The sequence below is a fragment of the Pleurodeles waltl genome, chromosome 6 (genome assembly GCF_031143425.1).
Source record: "Pleurodeles waltl isolate 20211129_DDA chromosome 6, aPleWal1.hap1.20221129, whole genome shotgun sequence".
Classification (NCBI taxonomy): domain Eukaryota; kingdom Metazoa; phylum Chordata; class Amphibia; order Caudata; family Salamandridae; genus Pleurodeles; species Pleurodeles waltl.
Window position 1 is genome coordinate 1,363,262,690 of NC_090445.1, and position 15,723 is coordinate 1,363,278,412.

The 15,723-nt window shown below is 39.8% G+C and overlaps 1 protein-coding gene across 1 annotated transcript in view; it reads left to right on the plus strand.

Moving 5' to 3' along the window:
- CDHR1 (cadherin related family member 1) overlaps positions 1 to 15,723 on the plus strand; it is a 408,684-nt gene that overhangs the window by 140,711 nt on the left and 252,250 nt on the right. The window contains exon 3 of the mRNA XM_069240657.1: positions 12,105 to 12,250. Coding sequence (XP_069096758.1) covers positions 12,105 to 12,250 — 146 coding nt within the window. The remainder of the gene's footprint in view (positions 1 to 12,104; positions 12,251 to 15,723) is intronic.

The window sequence follows — 15,723 nt, forward strand, 5'->3', positions numbered from 1 at the left end:
ATACATTTTGTTTGTTTTCATATTTTTAAGCACAGCCTGTTTTTAGCTAATGTTTTTCTTTTCAATCAGCTGCCTCGTTAATGATAAGAAAAAAGTTCACGCTGCACATTTTATCAACCATTGTGCAATATACACTCTGTGCTTTATGGAAGGCTGCCATGTACAGTGCACAATATACTAACTCATGTTACAAGTCCAGGATCCAAGCCCTAACTACTAAACATATCAGTACATCAGGCCTGTTCTTTGAACTCTGAGTGGGTTATCATATGAACAACACATAAACAACACATAGGCCTAAATATGGTAGAGGGCGTTCCAGCCATGACAGTCCCGGGTTGCGTGCCACACTACAGACAGCTTTGCTTATCTTGGTGCTGACTCTTCAGCTTCCTGAGAGCATTGTCATCCAGAAAACAGGCAGACCTCTGCTATAATATTCAGGTACGGGGTTGGGGTTACTTCCTTAGATCGGGACAGGCAGAAGAGTTACAACCACTATGCTCTCAGAGCTAGACATAGGGTTTATGCAGGAATCTCTAGAATTTCTAGAATCAAACAAAATGGTGGGGTTGTTTATCTTCATTACTTTGGTTTTACTGATGAGTACCTTACTGTGTCTCGTCTGCCTTAAACACGCAGCACATGCCTTTTTACACTAGGATGCTGTTGCTTCAATAAATGGTTTGAAATCCATAATGCTTCGTTTGTCCTGCCTTGGCATGTTTGAGTAACTGAGTAATAGAGGTATGATCTGTTTTCACAACATCCCTGAGGAGTCAAAATCTCTGGTTTAGGCTGCCACAAATCATCTTTTTTTGTTTCCATGCTTGGGTGAGACACTGTGTACTAGCCAGAAGTTAGTCCGATAGCTTCCAAACGGTGTAGTATGGAATCAGTCTCCCACACTGCCACCCTAAACATGCAGTCTTATAATCATAATAGGAACTGCATGAAAGAAGCAGTTATTCCCTCAAATTTTCTCTTGAGGTAACAATATTTTAGATCTAAACTTTAACTCACAGTGCTGTACAATTTCTTTTTAAAAAATGGAGTTAAGCATAGATGAGCATAATAAAGAGAATCAAGAGTTTCAGCTTCAATTCAAACTGACTTATTGCATAATTAAAAAGTCAAAAAAACTGTAATTTTCCTTTTTGGGGTTAAAAAAATGTCTGTGTGCTTAAAAAAACTCTTTAATGAGATGTCATATTCTTAATTGATATTCCCACCGTACCACATTGGCCAAACCTTGCTTGTAAGAGTTTGTTAATCCAGACTGTAATCTTAGAGCCTGTGTGAGTACCAAGGAATTCAAATAGCACAACTTCCACCCACTTTTTTAAACAAAATTGCACTCTGTGATGTCAATTGTCTCTATGTAATGCATCATAAAATGCTCCTAATACATTAGCATGCAAAATGGCCTTAGTCGACCTGTGGCAGATATGATCCTTCTTGTTCAGGCTGCTGGACATTTTCCCCAGGCAGGGGTATGGTTTTATTATCTCCACCTTCTCTGTACCAAGGAACCAGAAACAATTGGGAAACTTCCTAGGTCTATTCCCTTTAATTGCCACACTTTACTTTTTGGACACATTCATTTTTAAAACGTTAGGATTAACAAACTGCTGTAAAGAAGACAGCCGAATACTCAGACCCTGGGGAGTTAAATTAAGAATAATTATAACATTTGAGACAACAGACAAGGAAAGAAATGACACAAATACTTAGAGGATCTCCATTGCTGTTGTCCAGAAATTGAGGTAAATCCAAAATATAAAGAGAGAACAACATAGGAGCCAGAAACAAACTTGTTTTAAGCAATTTTCCATTGGCGTAATAGAAGACAAGCTCACCCAGAAGCACCAGACACTACATAGAGGAATGTAAAGAAATAATTAGTTGGAGTAGATTATCTGGCATGCATAAACTATACAGTGTTCCCCAAAGGGTTGGATGATCTACTCAAGCAAATGCAGTGGGGAAGCTTATAATGGTGGCATAGACATGAAGCTCATGCATTGAAAAATACCTTCTAAAATAATTTCAATGTTGTCTAGCATGCAGTGTTTTTTCCTTAAGCCCGCTTGTTCAATAGAGGGGTCTTTTCCCTTTCCATCCACACAAGTAATTGAGCAAGAATGCTTTTAGAGAATATTTTTCCTATCACGTCTGACAGGGCAATTTGTCTGTAGATAGATGGTAGATTATGAGGACTCTTTTTGTGTACTATAGTACCCCCAGACCAGGATGGGGTATGGGCACCATGTTGGTAGCAGTATTCAAACACTGGGGCAAGAAAAGTAGACCATTTTGTGGCCTTTTTCCTAATGACCAAGATGATGATCATATCGGGACTCGTCACCATAGAAGCTCTCATTCCCCTTATATAAAAAACAATCTGCTTTGTGGATGAGGGGCTCAATAAATGTAAAAATTGTAAGTTACAAAATGTAATAACAATTATTCAACATCATCAGTTGCATTTAAATCAGCAATATTGTTACTCCATTCCCCTTCCTTAATTGGAATTGGGAAAGACTTAACTCTGGTCCCATAACAGTCAGAAATAATCTCCCAAAATCATTTCGTATCATTAAGGAAAGCGGCTTCTTTAAAGTAAATCTATCTGTGGTCACACTCCTTTTTAGGGTAGTTTTCTCTTTTCTGGAGACTGATTAATTTGCAGCTTTCCACAGAGAAGAATGTAAATTGACTTTTCAGTAGTTGATATGTCTCCCTGTTTAGATGAGCAAATGATTGGTAAACGGATCTACTTAATGGTGCCTTGATGTTTATCTTATCTTTAACCACAAAGTACTTCACATAATGTTCATATTTAAAAAGAGTGTCTGGATGCATAAAATGTTGTGTTTTAGCTACTGAACTCAAGGATTCATTCAGTGTAAAAGTCAAGTTAGGATACAAGTGGGTTCTGCTACTAGATTTTTCAAACTGTACCATAGCTTACAAAGTCAATCAGAATAGAAAGAAGTTTATAGTCACGAAAGGAATTATCGATGACATTCTTTCCAAGGGTCAAACAAAAAATAGTGAAGGGGACAACCAGTCAATAATTGAGCAACTGATGATAGATTTATGAGTACGTTTACTGGAATACCATTTTCCATGGAAGATTACGTAAAGAAAGTAGATTTAGGTGCAGCTCCAACATAGCAGATGTTTTGAAAGTTTAGGAGAATTTCTCACTAGGCGTACTGCTAAAAAGTTGCACCCTAGGCTTATGAGTACCACTCATAGGAGAAACTGCCCCATAAGGGCCGTGGATGGGGTAATTAATGTCAGTGTTGTTGTCCGAGATGGTAAAATCTTCTTTGGGAAGAACTTTATCCTTGATCTCTCACATCCCTGAAGAAAAATGGCTCCTAGTGTACATACCTAGATACACACCGTCAGATTCAGAGTGCCCAGTTACTTTTTGTGGCTGGATTTCTGAAACATAGATGTCAGAAACCACTCCCCTGTCTCCTGCTTCAATTTTATAAAACAAAGTTGAAATTGCATTACAGCCCTGAAGGTAATTCAAATGCAAGGATTTATTTCTCAAATTGACATATTTCTTGCATGCTTTCACGTAAACCAGCCTCCCAGAAGGAACCCAGGTAGATGTAGCACCGTGTGTGCTCAACACACTCACCACCACAAGTCTCCGAGCCCAGTACTCAAGCTCCGGTACTGGCACTGGCTTCACCAGCTACAGAGGCTTCTTACCCTTAGTTCTGGCCTCATGTCCTCTTGGTGTGCACCCTCGGCCCACGCCCCATGTCTTTACTGGTGCCTCAGAAATATAGAAATGGCAAGAGACTGGGGGAAGTTCTGAAATTAGGGGAAAGATCTAGAAAGAAACATTTCGGTTTTGAGACACATTATTGGACCATTACTTATGCTGTTATACAACATAAAATATTATTACATTTTCCTGGACCCTGGTTAAAATGTTTAAATCAGTGGTTTAATCTGACTGCTTATGTTTGAAGCATTTAAATGATTCTTAAAACACTAAACACATGCTTTGGATGTGTGTCATGGTAAGATCGTTTTGAGAGATTAGTGAAGGGCTCTGTTTTGCAATCCAACCTTAAGCAGCAGAAACATATACATCAATCAGTGCAGGAGATTAGGTGAAATATTGAAGTTAGTTTAGAGAGGCATAGGTATTACAAAAATCATTCTAAAGAACTGAAAATTGACTACTTACCTTTTAATATATATGTTAGAAAAGTTTGAAAACAAATGTGTACATAAAGAATAATGTTCCAATATAAGGTTCAGCCAAACAAATTTGAGACATTTGAGAAGTTTGGAACACATTTCTTGAAATGTATGATTAACAAAATGAGTGCTTTCCTAATATATTCATTGAAAGTCATTCAGTATACTTTGGAAGTTTTAGTGTGTGTATTGCGTTGATATATGTGTCAATATTTATATTTCCTTATTTTTGTGATACCTAGAAATTACATAACTATCTTACTTTTCTTAATGTTAAATAAAAATGCATATTTAAAACAAGCTTAACTAGAGAATAAGATAGCATTTGTACGAATCTGAAATTGTTTTAAAGGAGATTGAAAACGTCACTACAGAGTAATGATTCCCATATGAATATATCAGGGGCAGGAAAATTGCAGATCAGGATGCTTCTCACCAACAATTTCATGAAAATATTTCGATAAACATCTGTCACTAAGCCCTCATGGTACTATAATAGATTTTATAGCAATGAACGATGGCTACAAGGTGGTGAGAAGACAGGGAAATGTAAACAAAGGCAGTACAAAGTGGAATCTGCTTGAAACCTGTAAGAAAGTGGATTATTATTTGAGGTGACAGTTCACTATCTCAGTAAATAATAACACTAACTTGTCAAGGTGAACCCTAGAGTGAGACAATTAAGCAGAGCTCAATCCCCAGGTAGCTAGGGTACAGAGCAGACATGCTTAACTTAGTCTAATAAATACATTATTCATGCAGTACCAAAATAGTAAAAACGTCAAAACACCCAAAAATAAAAATCTCAAACTAAATAAGAAAAAGTGTAAATTTTAATTATTCAAATGATGACAAAACAACAAACATCCAATAATGGGAAACTGAAATATGAGTTTTTAACTTTTAAAATGAAAATAGTATTAAAAAGAAGTGATATCTATGGTCCCAATTGTCTGGATATAGGAGCAGTTTGAGGTCGGCTGTGATGCATCGAGAGGTTGGATACACCAAACAGGCGACTCAGTCAAGGATTTTAATATTTAACGTAGTCTGCAAAATTGAAATCAGAATCTATCAGCAGAGCAAGGCACAAGGCTTTATCTGCCAAGGTCTCACAGAAGTTGAATAGACATTGAGCGAGGCCCCACTAAAGTCATTGGTTTTGGAGGGAGTAAATTCTTTACTCAGAGAAGTTGGCGTGTTAGCAAGATACTTTTGGTGCCAGGTTCCAATTTCTAGACTATTTTTGGGGGCAAAGCAACAGTCTGTATCTGAACAAAGCTCCGTGAAGCCGAATACCTTTTTGCTGTGATCCCACTAATATAGATTTGTTTCTGAAGAGAAACAAGCCCAACAGACCTGTTTTTTGAGCTCAGGGAGGTTGTGCCTGTGCTAGACTAACCCTGGGGGCTGGCCCTGGTCCTCCTCAAGAGGTCTGGAAGCCTAAGTATGTGGTACTGGGGTAGCTTCCCTCCCACTGCCTAGACCTTTTTAAATATTTATGAATAGTTAATGCAATTTAAAGTTTTTCAGGGAGTGTCATTTCAAAATAAATATTCAGTGCGCGATTAGATGGCATACAGATGACCGTTACATATATATTTTCATGTGTGTGTGTTTTATTGATATGGTGTGAGATCATCACAGAAAGTAACAATGTAACATTTATCTTTCTCTGAGACACAGCTCCTCAAAGGGCTCTGTGTAATTGAAATGTTCTATTGGAATGTGCAATAAAAAAAAATGTGATGAAAAGATGACTACAGCTCTGTATTACTTTTATAAGATAAAGGGTTTACAAAAGTAAAAAATAAAATAAATGGATGATTCTGCATCTTTTTTTTGTCGGCCACCCAATTACTAAAAACGTTCGTAGGAAATGTCTTTAAAAGCTGAGTTTCTGCAATGTTACAAAGGCTCTTTTGTCAAGGTCTTCTTGTGCCTTTGAAATTAATTAAATACATTAAGTCCCTATACTTTCCTTCCTGGGCTCGTAGAAATTGTGAGCCACATTTTTGTTGTTTTAAGATGTCTTCGTGCTTGCATAATCCAGCGTGAACTGAAACGAGCAACTCGCACCGCTTTGAGCCTACCAGCTGAGCCTCATTATTGACAGCAAGAGAGATAGACTGAGAAACACACAAAGGCACAGACCGATAGACAAAGCCAGCGAGGCAATTGCAAGCAAACAAAAAGCAAATCAGACCAAAGGATCCTAAGAGAGCTAAAACGACAAAAAATGTCTACTGAGCTATTTGTCAATCTATTGTTTTGAAGCTTTCCCTGTTTATTCGTGTGAGGAGACTGCCACACAGAGAGACCAGTAGACAGACAAATACTCAGACGGAATATAATAAAGTACTTGTGTGTAAAAAGTATGCGTTGGCTCTCTCCGTGGTGCTGAAATGCTGACGGATTGAAAAACACGTTAATGCATGGGTACTCGCAAACATTTTCACGGGGGCCGCGGGCCGCACTGATGGTACCAGGTTGGCAGTCGGGGGTTGGCAGTAAAGTGGGTGTAAGATATACTTCTAGTGTCTGAATATCACAACATGAAACCATAAACTTGGGAATAATCACAGCTTCTCCACTTAACCAAACTGTGTGATCCTAAGCAAATGTTTTATTTCACTTTCCCTGCTTTTTGTTCATTATCACATATGAGGACCTCACATGACTTCAGGATGTGTGCTGCACAAAACCTATTTGTATTTGATTTAATAAACTATAATGTTTTTGTATTATTGAAACCTAGGCCACCCAAAGAGTGCACATAGCTGACTTGCCTCTTAGCTTACCAAAGGAATTGTTGTCGGGGTGGGGAATGGGGGAGTGAATGTTTCTAAATTCAGGTTAGAAAATTATCACTTTGAAAAAATATATTTCTTCAATGCACTGATATAATCTGGTGTACTAAGGTGACGTTTCTGCATGTTAATGAAATACACTTTTTGAATTTGGAGCAGACTTGATCGTGCTTTTACATTTTTGCTTCAAATATGTCTTTAAAAATGAAGGTGTTTCGGATGTTACAGTGTACAGAACCCCTCTGTTATCTATTTTCTTTACCTTTAACTCACCTTAAATAAATGCTTGCCTGTTTATTTACATGTTTTTAATGTTAGTGCTGAGTCTAGTTAAGAGCAGCCCAGTGCCGCTGGGCCGCATGTAAAGGTCAGGAGGGCTGCTTGTGGCCCCCGGGCTGTACTATGAGTATCACTGCGTTAATGCTTTCCTCCGAAAAAGTAAGAGATGTCATCAATAGGACATGTGTAAGCGCTGGTTGCGCCCGGTGCAAAAGGCGGTTTTGACCCACCCAGTGACCGCCTTATCATGAATTCACTCATTAGTACTTTTCAACAGTGCATCTCATCTCTCTATAGCCTTTGCCTGACATTCATTTCATTTTTAGGATCGAGTGCAAAGCGCTCTATCCTTGATGTAATCTCTCTATGGGCTTGTAACCATGCCCATGTCACTTCCATCAGTTTAGTTGGTTTGTGGGCTTGCCTTTTAAAATTCGCTTCATTTAATTAGTGAAAGGCAAGTATACGTCATGCCTTTTCTGGTGTTTAGCCCTTCTCAAGCTCACCGACCAACTACTGAAAACATACGAGGCTCGAGGTTTTCCGTAGGTTCTCTGGACTACTTTTTCTCTTTATTTCGTAGCTCGATCATACTGGGTAGTAGTCAAGTGCTTTGCATGACATCAACCCTGTTACATGTATATTTGCACTTTTGCCGGTTACATGGATAATTGCACTTTTGCTGATACATTTCACAGCAAGCGAACTTCTGTTTTCTTTTGTGTGTCTGCTTTGCGCTGATGGTGGCCGTCGGCTCACTTATGTGAAACTTTTACTTTTCAGTTTAAGTGGCAAGAAAAGTCTGGTTAGTTATGTGAAACTGTTTTACTTTTCATTTTCAATTTATGTGGCAAGGAAAGTCTGGTTAGAAGTTTATAATGCTAATAGCTCTAACTCGAGCAAACATGAGACCCATTTCATTGCAAATGCTTGTTTTATAGTGCTACTCATAGTTCACATGCACTCGGCTCTGTGCTTTGCACTGTACACAGGCAGGCTCATTAACCCTCTGTGCTACTTTTTGATAAGTCAAAACTGCTTCTAGACAAAAGTCATCTCTCACCAGTAGGAACATTAAAAACCAGTGTTATCTTGACATTTTTATTGTTGCCTAGAAACTGCTGGACGCACAAGCAAGTTCAGTGATTTTAAACCAATAATTTATTTTTAAACACAGCGCCTCCCCACCAGCGTCAGCGCCAGGTGAGTCTGGAACGGTCACACTGCCCTAAAGCCAGCCTTGTGTATACAGGCCCATCCTAATGGCCGCACACACAGGCACACTCACAGACACACATAATGTAGTTGTTCAATTAAAGGCCAATGGATTCCATTGAGGCCAGGACATTTTTCGACCAGTCATGCTCATTTTTTAGGGTGGGAGCACAAGCGCTCTGGTCACTGTGGTAACCTCTCTATGGGCTTTTAACCATGCCCATGTCACGCCCATCAGTTTTGTTGGTTTGTGGGCTTGCCTTTTAAAATTTGCTTGATTTAATTTGCGTACAACATACCTTTTCTGGTGTTTAGCCCTCCTCGAGAGCACCGATAAACTACTGAAAACATACGAGGCTCCATGTTTTCCGCATGGCTTCTGGATTACTTTTTCCTTTTATTTCCTACACAGCACGATCTCGCTGGGCCATAGTCAATCGCTTTACATGACATTGACCCTGTGATTCCTTTTGTGTGCTCCTTCACGCTCATGCTCAAGGCATGGCGCTTTAAATCAGCTCGCTTATGTAAAACTGTATTACTTTTCATTTTTAATTTATGTGGCAAGAAAAGTCCAATTAGTACTTTACAACGCTAATAGCTCTAAGTCAAACAAATTTGAGAGCTGTTGCATTGCAAATGCTCATTTCAGTACTGTTTCTAAGACGATAAGGAAGAGGTTTCCAGCATTGTTCTAGGACGACTAGCTCTATCAAGGGGTCACTAGGTAATCATTTACTTTGTGAACAATTTTCCTAAATTATTCCCATATAGATCAATTTTAGGTAATTTGTTGTGTTGGTTTATAAATAAAAAAATTAAGAAACGAGGAGGAAGCAAAACACATAAAAAAATCATCATGAATATAGTTAACTTAAAAAAAGTGATGCAGATGACCACATCTAACTGTCAAAATAAATGATCTAACTCCAACTACCAAAGTTTTTTTTTTTTTTAAAGTTACCCATTACCTGGTCGAAAATTAATTTTCTTAATTTCAATGCAAGGAATGTAGACAAGAAATGGGCCAAGTGTTTACAATTTATATACGAGGAAGTGAGTAGTAGTGTAGAAAAAAACGGGCTAATGGTTCACTGCCAAACTGCAGAATCTGCATAATAAGTCTGTGTGAGGTAAAAGCAGCGGTATTTGGAAAGCAGGCCTAAAATATGGGCCCACATAGAATGCGAATATGTGTAATTGTTTTGTTGCGATCTAGTATGTTTTCATGGAAGCAAATGCATACTGCACACTCCAAAACGTAAAATGGAATTCTTTGGAAACTAATTAGGTCGGCTGAGGCACACATATTAATAGTCTTCGTTGAGAGAGACATTTCAAACTTTAAACAAATTATAGTGATCTCAGGTCAGAGAGGCCCAGGAAGTTCAGGACAAATGTTGCAAAATTGTATTGACTCAGAACTTCAGAAGGTCCAATTCACAAATTAAGTAGTATATTTGCACCTGTAAAGGTGCTCCAAAACAGAGGCGTAACTAGCAGTAATGCAACTCTGGGTTTCCGGTGACAGAAGGGCACATTGTGTCCCAGTAAGTGCAAATTTGTTTTAATATAAAACCAAATTATGAGGGGTCAATCTCTTTGCTTGCATTAGGGCATGTGGTGTCCTTACTAGGCCAATGCCACTAAGAGTCAATGCAGGTAGATGGGGAAGATCCGGAACAAAGCGTCTGGAACCACGCCTGCGTTGTTCACGCAAGCAGAACGATGCTTGCCTGAACAGCGCAGGCCTTTTTCTCTGCCTTAACCACGCATGTGCTGAACAACGCGCATGCGTGGTTAAGGCAGAGAAAAAGGAAGATGCATCAGGAGAGGAGACGGTCAGGTAAGTGGGGCTCAGGCAGGGTTGGGGGTAGTTTTTAGGGGTAGGGGCAGGGAGTAAAGGGGTTGGGGTGGTTTGTTATTTTTTTTTTTTTAAGGAGCGGGGTGGGGGGTTGGTACTATGGTTTTTAGGGTGGAGGTGGGGGGTTGGGGTTATTTTGTCTTTAGGGACGAGGTGGGGGTCGGGGTAATTTTGTATTTAGGGGTTGGGGTTTTAGGGGCAGGGTCGGGGTAATTTTGTATTTGGGGCAGGTGGGGAGTCGGGTTTTTAGGTGGGGTGAGGGTCAGGGTACTTTTGTATTTTGGAGTTGGGGTAATTATGTTTTTAGGGCAGTGGGGGGTGGTTTTTAGGGGTGAGGGTCGGGTAATTTTGTATTTAGGAGGGTGGGGAGGTTGGGTTTTTAGGGGCGGGGTGGGGCATTGGGGTAATTTTGTATTTATGGCGGGTGGGGATGGATTATTAGGGGTGTGGGGACACGGTCATTTTGTATTTAGGGCGGGCGGGGGTCGGATTTAGGGGTGGGGATGGGGGGTCAGGATAATTTTGTTTTTAGGGGTTTGGTTGTTTTATTGTTGTTTTATTTTTGGGGGTGGGGGCGGTTTTAGAGCTCAGGGTGGATGGGGGTATCGGGGTAGTTATTAAGGGTGGGGGGGTCGGGGACCTTCTGTATTGGGGGTGGAGGTTGGCATGTGACAACCACGCATGCCTTTTCCACACATGCCTTTTACTATGCTGCCTTTACAACAAAGATTTTTTGCAAAGGCATGTGTGGTAAAGGCATGCATTGTAAAGGCATGCGTGGACCAACGTGGTTCTGACCGCGTTGTTCAGGCATGCGTGGTTCCATCATACAACCCAGGTAGATTACTTTTTAAGAGATTGTAATAGGGAAAACTGCTAGAAATGTCATTTGACATTTTTAGGAGTCACTGTTTCACCAATGTGAAATTGCATGCTAGGTACAATTACACCTTGTGGAAACATACCTGTTAGGCTTACATTGAGACATTTTAGGACATAATTGTAAATGCCTGAAAAGGAGCTTTGCGATTTGGGTCTATAGTATTTCCCTTTATTGTTTTTTTTTGCCCAGTGAACATATACATGACAAAAGGGGAACTGGAAGCAAAAAGCTAAGAAAAAATCATATTTTAAGTCACTTCAGGGGCAAAGCTCAAGAAGCTATTTGGTCAGTCGTAAGTTGTATGATTTTGAGAGACGTCGAATTAACAAGACATACATTTCTGCACCAAATAGAGACTTCCACATAGTCGACAGGAACATTGATTGCTGATAGCCTGCTAGGGCTACCAAAAGTTATTTCAGGAACTACTTTGCAGATTCAAACCAGAGGTGCTAAATAGTAGGAGTCAAACACCGATGAAACCTTGCTAGGGCAGGACAATTATGCCCCAAGACTTTTGTTTAGATTCCATTAGTTGAATATCACGGCCTCCTGCCAGAAATCCACATGACATAAGGGAGTTCAGAGCACTTGCCAATTACCCAGTGAAATGTAAGACGGAAGTAGCAATATTTGAGCCTCTTGTTTCATGACACAACAGAGGGTAAGGTTAATCTGAATTCTTCATAGCTGTGATGCTCCCAGCCAGTTGACTAATTGGTACAGTTTTGCACAATGGATCCTCACAACAAGTCTTAATTTTCTTAGACAATTTGCCACTTCAGCCTTTTCCATTCTGTCATCTGTTTTCTCCTAGGTGCGCATGTGTACACGCTGAACGGAACTGACCCGGAAAGAAATCCGGTGACGTATGGAATAGCGTTTAAACCAGGCTCCAAGAAATACTTTGCAGTTCACCCCGTCCTTGGAAATATCACTCTGGTTGAAGAACTGGATAGAGAGGTAAAGCATACTTTCAGTCATAAAATGTCTGTAATTCACTGCATTGTAATTTATTGGTTCATGTAAATAGTAGCACCGTTAACTATGATACAGTCTCTGCAGCAAGACATAAAATACACACCTATATACAAACTCAAAGAATGTTCATGTGTCTCTTAATTCACAAAGGTAAATGTGGTCTTTAACGTATGTTTAAGGCTGAATTTATTTTTTCTACATCTGCCAGAAATCTATAAATGGATTTCTTGTGGGTGTAAATGGTTTTAAGGGTGCAGACGTGTAACAAATGGTTTCCCCAAAGAGGCATAAATAATGTGCTTTTTAACAAGGGGCTTCTTTCACCCTATGCAGATTTTTGAGCTTTGGAGAATTTAGCACAAAATGATTTGGACCCCATGGGAAGGACATCTGGCGTTGCCAGTAGTGTGCTTGGAAACCTGTGCCTGGTGCAGCATTCCATTGATGCTACTGGGAATATTGTGAATGCCAAAAATAGTGGTTATGCACCTGCTTATAGACATAAAGCCATGGGTGCAGATTTCCTACTTTTTTTTCGTGAACCGAGCTCATGATTTTATTCCTCCACAGTATATGTGTCTAAAGATCCCTCTTATTGTCTTCATACAAAACGTTTAAGGGCACACTTTTCAGAAACATGGTAGCAGCTCCAATTTCACTCATTACTCATTTTCATTCCTTCCAATGAGTTAACTTGGAAGTGTTGCTTGATGTAATTGCATGTTGCCTTACATCAGTCAACACATTCTCGAATACTGTGCTCAATGCCATTTCCATGGCATCCTCGAGCTTTTTTGTGCCTCTGTAAGTATCTGGATATTTGCTGAGTGCAGTTTATACCATTTGTACAGGCTGCATAGGAGGGTGTAGGGTCTGACTGCCATCCATAAAATTCATACAAGTGTGGTTATTGGGCTTTGTGTTTGGGTAATAATGGGTTTGGCATGCTTATTCTTTGCTACTGTGTCAGTCATGTAGATTTTGTATCAATGTCAGCGTGTTCATGGTTCCAGTATTCCGATTTCAGTGCAACCACTATTCTGTTTGAGAGGGCTACGTTGACAGCCACCCTGTCCTATTCAATACGTTCTCTTGCAGAGCCTAGAGTTGGAGAGAGAGTTGGGTGAAGTAACCGGTGACTACAGGTTGCACATCCTCTCATTTTCCAAAGAACTCAGACCTTGCCGGAGGGCATCAAAATGGAGAGTTGTGGGACATGGCCTCACTCTGGTTGCTAGTTGCAAAATGGTAGCGGTCACAGACACATGCATTCCCAACATGTGAAGACATAAGGTGCATGCCTTACTGTGGTGTCTCTGCCACTTTATCAGCACCCGCAGCCCAGCCCACCTTGCCAACGCCCCACGTACATTGCTGTTCTGGCTCACTCGTCAAGGTTTTGCTCTCTCAGGAAAGCTAGGTCCTGAAAATCCTCCTATTTGAATGTTGTAGGCTCTAAATGACTGAAGGTCATTGAACTATTTCTGTGGGACCAGAGATGACTGCTTCTTTCCTTGTAGCATCTGGCCTGTTGTAAGGAAGCAGGCGGGCTGCGACTGGAGGATAAAGTCACAGCCTCCTTACAGCAACCTGGCAGTCAACAGAGGGATTCTTGTGGCATGCTTATTTATAATGTACTGGGGTACAAGGTGACAGACATCCCTTAATGATTGTGTGTCTAATTTCAAAAGTGTCTTTTTCCTCCAAGTTTTACTTTCCGTGAGTTGGAATCCTGCATTTATAAAGGATTTTCTACTATAATCTAAAATTTAGAATGTCAACCTGCACTTTTATTGACTTTACAATATAGACTACCAACATATTGCCAAGGTACGCAGATGTGGAGTTAAGATTTTTTAAATATTTACTTCTCTATGTATGTGTAACTTGATGATCTGTTGGAACTTGATGTATAAGAAGATTGGTGTTATAGGGTGCTGCTTTATTACATTCAACCATTAAAACCAACCTATATCACCCTCTTGGGCTGCAGGTTGTGGTCCTAAGCCTCCAGTAAATACTTGGGTAGAAGGAGTCTCAGTATCAAAGAAGGGAAACATCCTGAACAACTAGGTCTAAACCACTACTTGCCTGAACCACTACTGCTAAACAACTAAAAAGTCTCTACAACTAAGTACTGAATCACTACTGTCTAAACAACAATTGTGCCTGAATAACAATTGCCTGAACAACTAATTTTAAGGTAAGGTTTTCCTTTTGGTTTTTATGGTTTATTAGTTGTTTAGAATATATTTATATATTAGTTGTTCAGGCAATTGTTATTCAGACACAATAGTTGTTCAGACAGTAGTTGTTCAGTACTTAGTTGTAGAGACTTTTTAGTTGTTTAGCAGTAGTGGTTTAGGCTATAGTTGTTTAGGACCTAGTTGTTCTGTCACATATTCTCAAAGAAAGAATATATCTTCTTTGATAAGTATGTGCCCTGAATTGACCTCTAGTGGAGGCACTTCTGTGATTCTAGGAGCAGGGGTGCACAAAGTTTTACAGCCTAGGGCGAGAACCTCATTGGACTTTATATGCTGCATTTAGAGAAAGGCCAGCCATGTATACTCTGGTTGCAGCCCATGTCTCCTGGACATGAAGTCAAAGATTGATTACTGAGATGCTGAGCCCAGCCTAGAACCTAGAGACCGTCTTATTGTCCCAGAGCACTTGAGGTCTCTCATAATCAGGAAAGGTCAGTTGTTGCATCTTAAGTTTCATCTGATGTCCTTGAAGAACTACAAGTCTTGGAGTCCTTTCTATGCCTACAGATGAGCCCACATCCCCGACTTCAGCCATAATCCCTAGTAGATTGCATCCAACCCCAACCAATGCATCTATTATTCCAACCATGACATTTCCAATAATGCAGCAACCCATCAACATGTAGTCTGAACTATTTTCTATCAAAAGCAGGGTGTAGGAAAACATTAAAGAATCACTGCATAGTGTTCCTGGAGGGACAAATGAGAGAAAGTAATACTAAAAGCATTGGAGCGGCAGGGGGCCTAATTTGTTTCCATCCCTATTTGAGGAAAGGTAATTTAAGGATCCAGCTTTTCTGAGGAGGAGCAGAAGAGAAGTTGACAGTATCTTGGTAAGCAGTTCAATAACACAATACACAGGAGCTCCTTGAAATAATCCGGCATGTATCACCTTGGCCCTGACCCCAAATCATTGTGTGACATTATAAAAAGATTTACAAAGAAGTACAAGCACAAAATCTCCTGCTAAATGTATCTGGCACACAACTTTTGTTATTACATTCTTAGCATCAAACAGGCAATACGATAGTGAGTTAGCTGCTAGGTCAGCTACTGATAGATTTGGACTAAAATGATCTCAAAACAGGCAAGTTTACCCAATCTACTATAAGCAAGAAATTAAACCCACTCCAAAAGATTTATCTTCATTGCACAACAGAGATATCTTTGACATTGTGTTTTCAATGT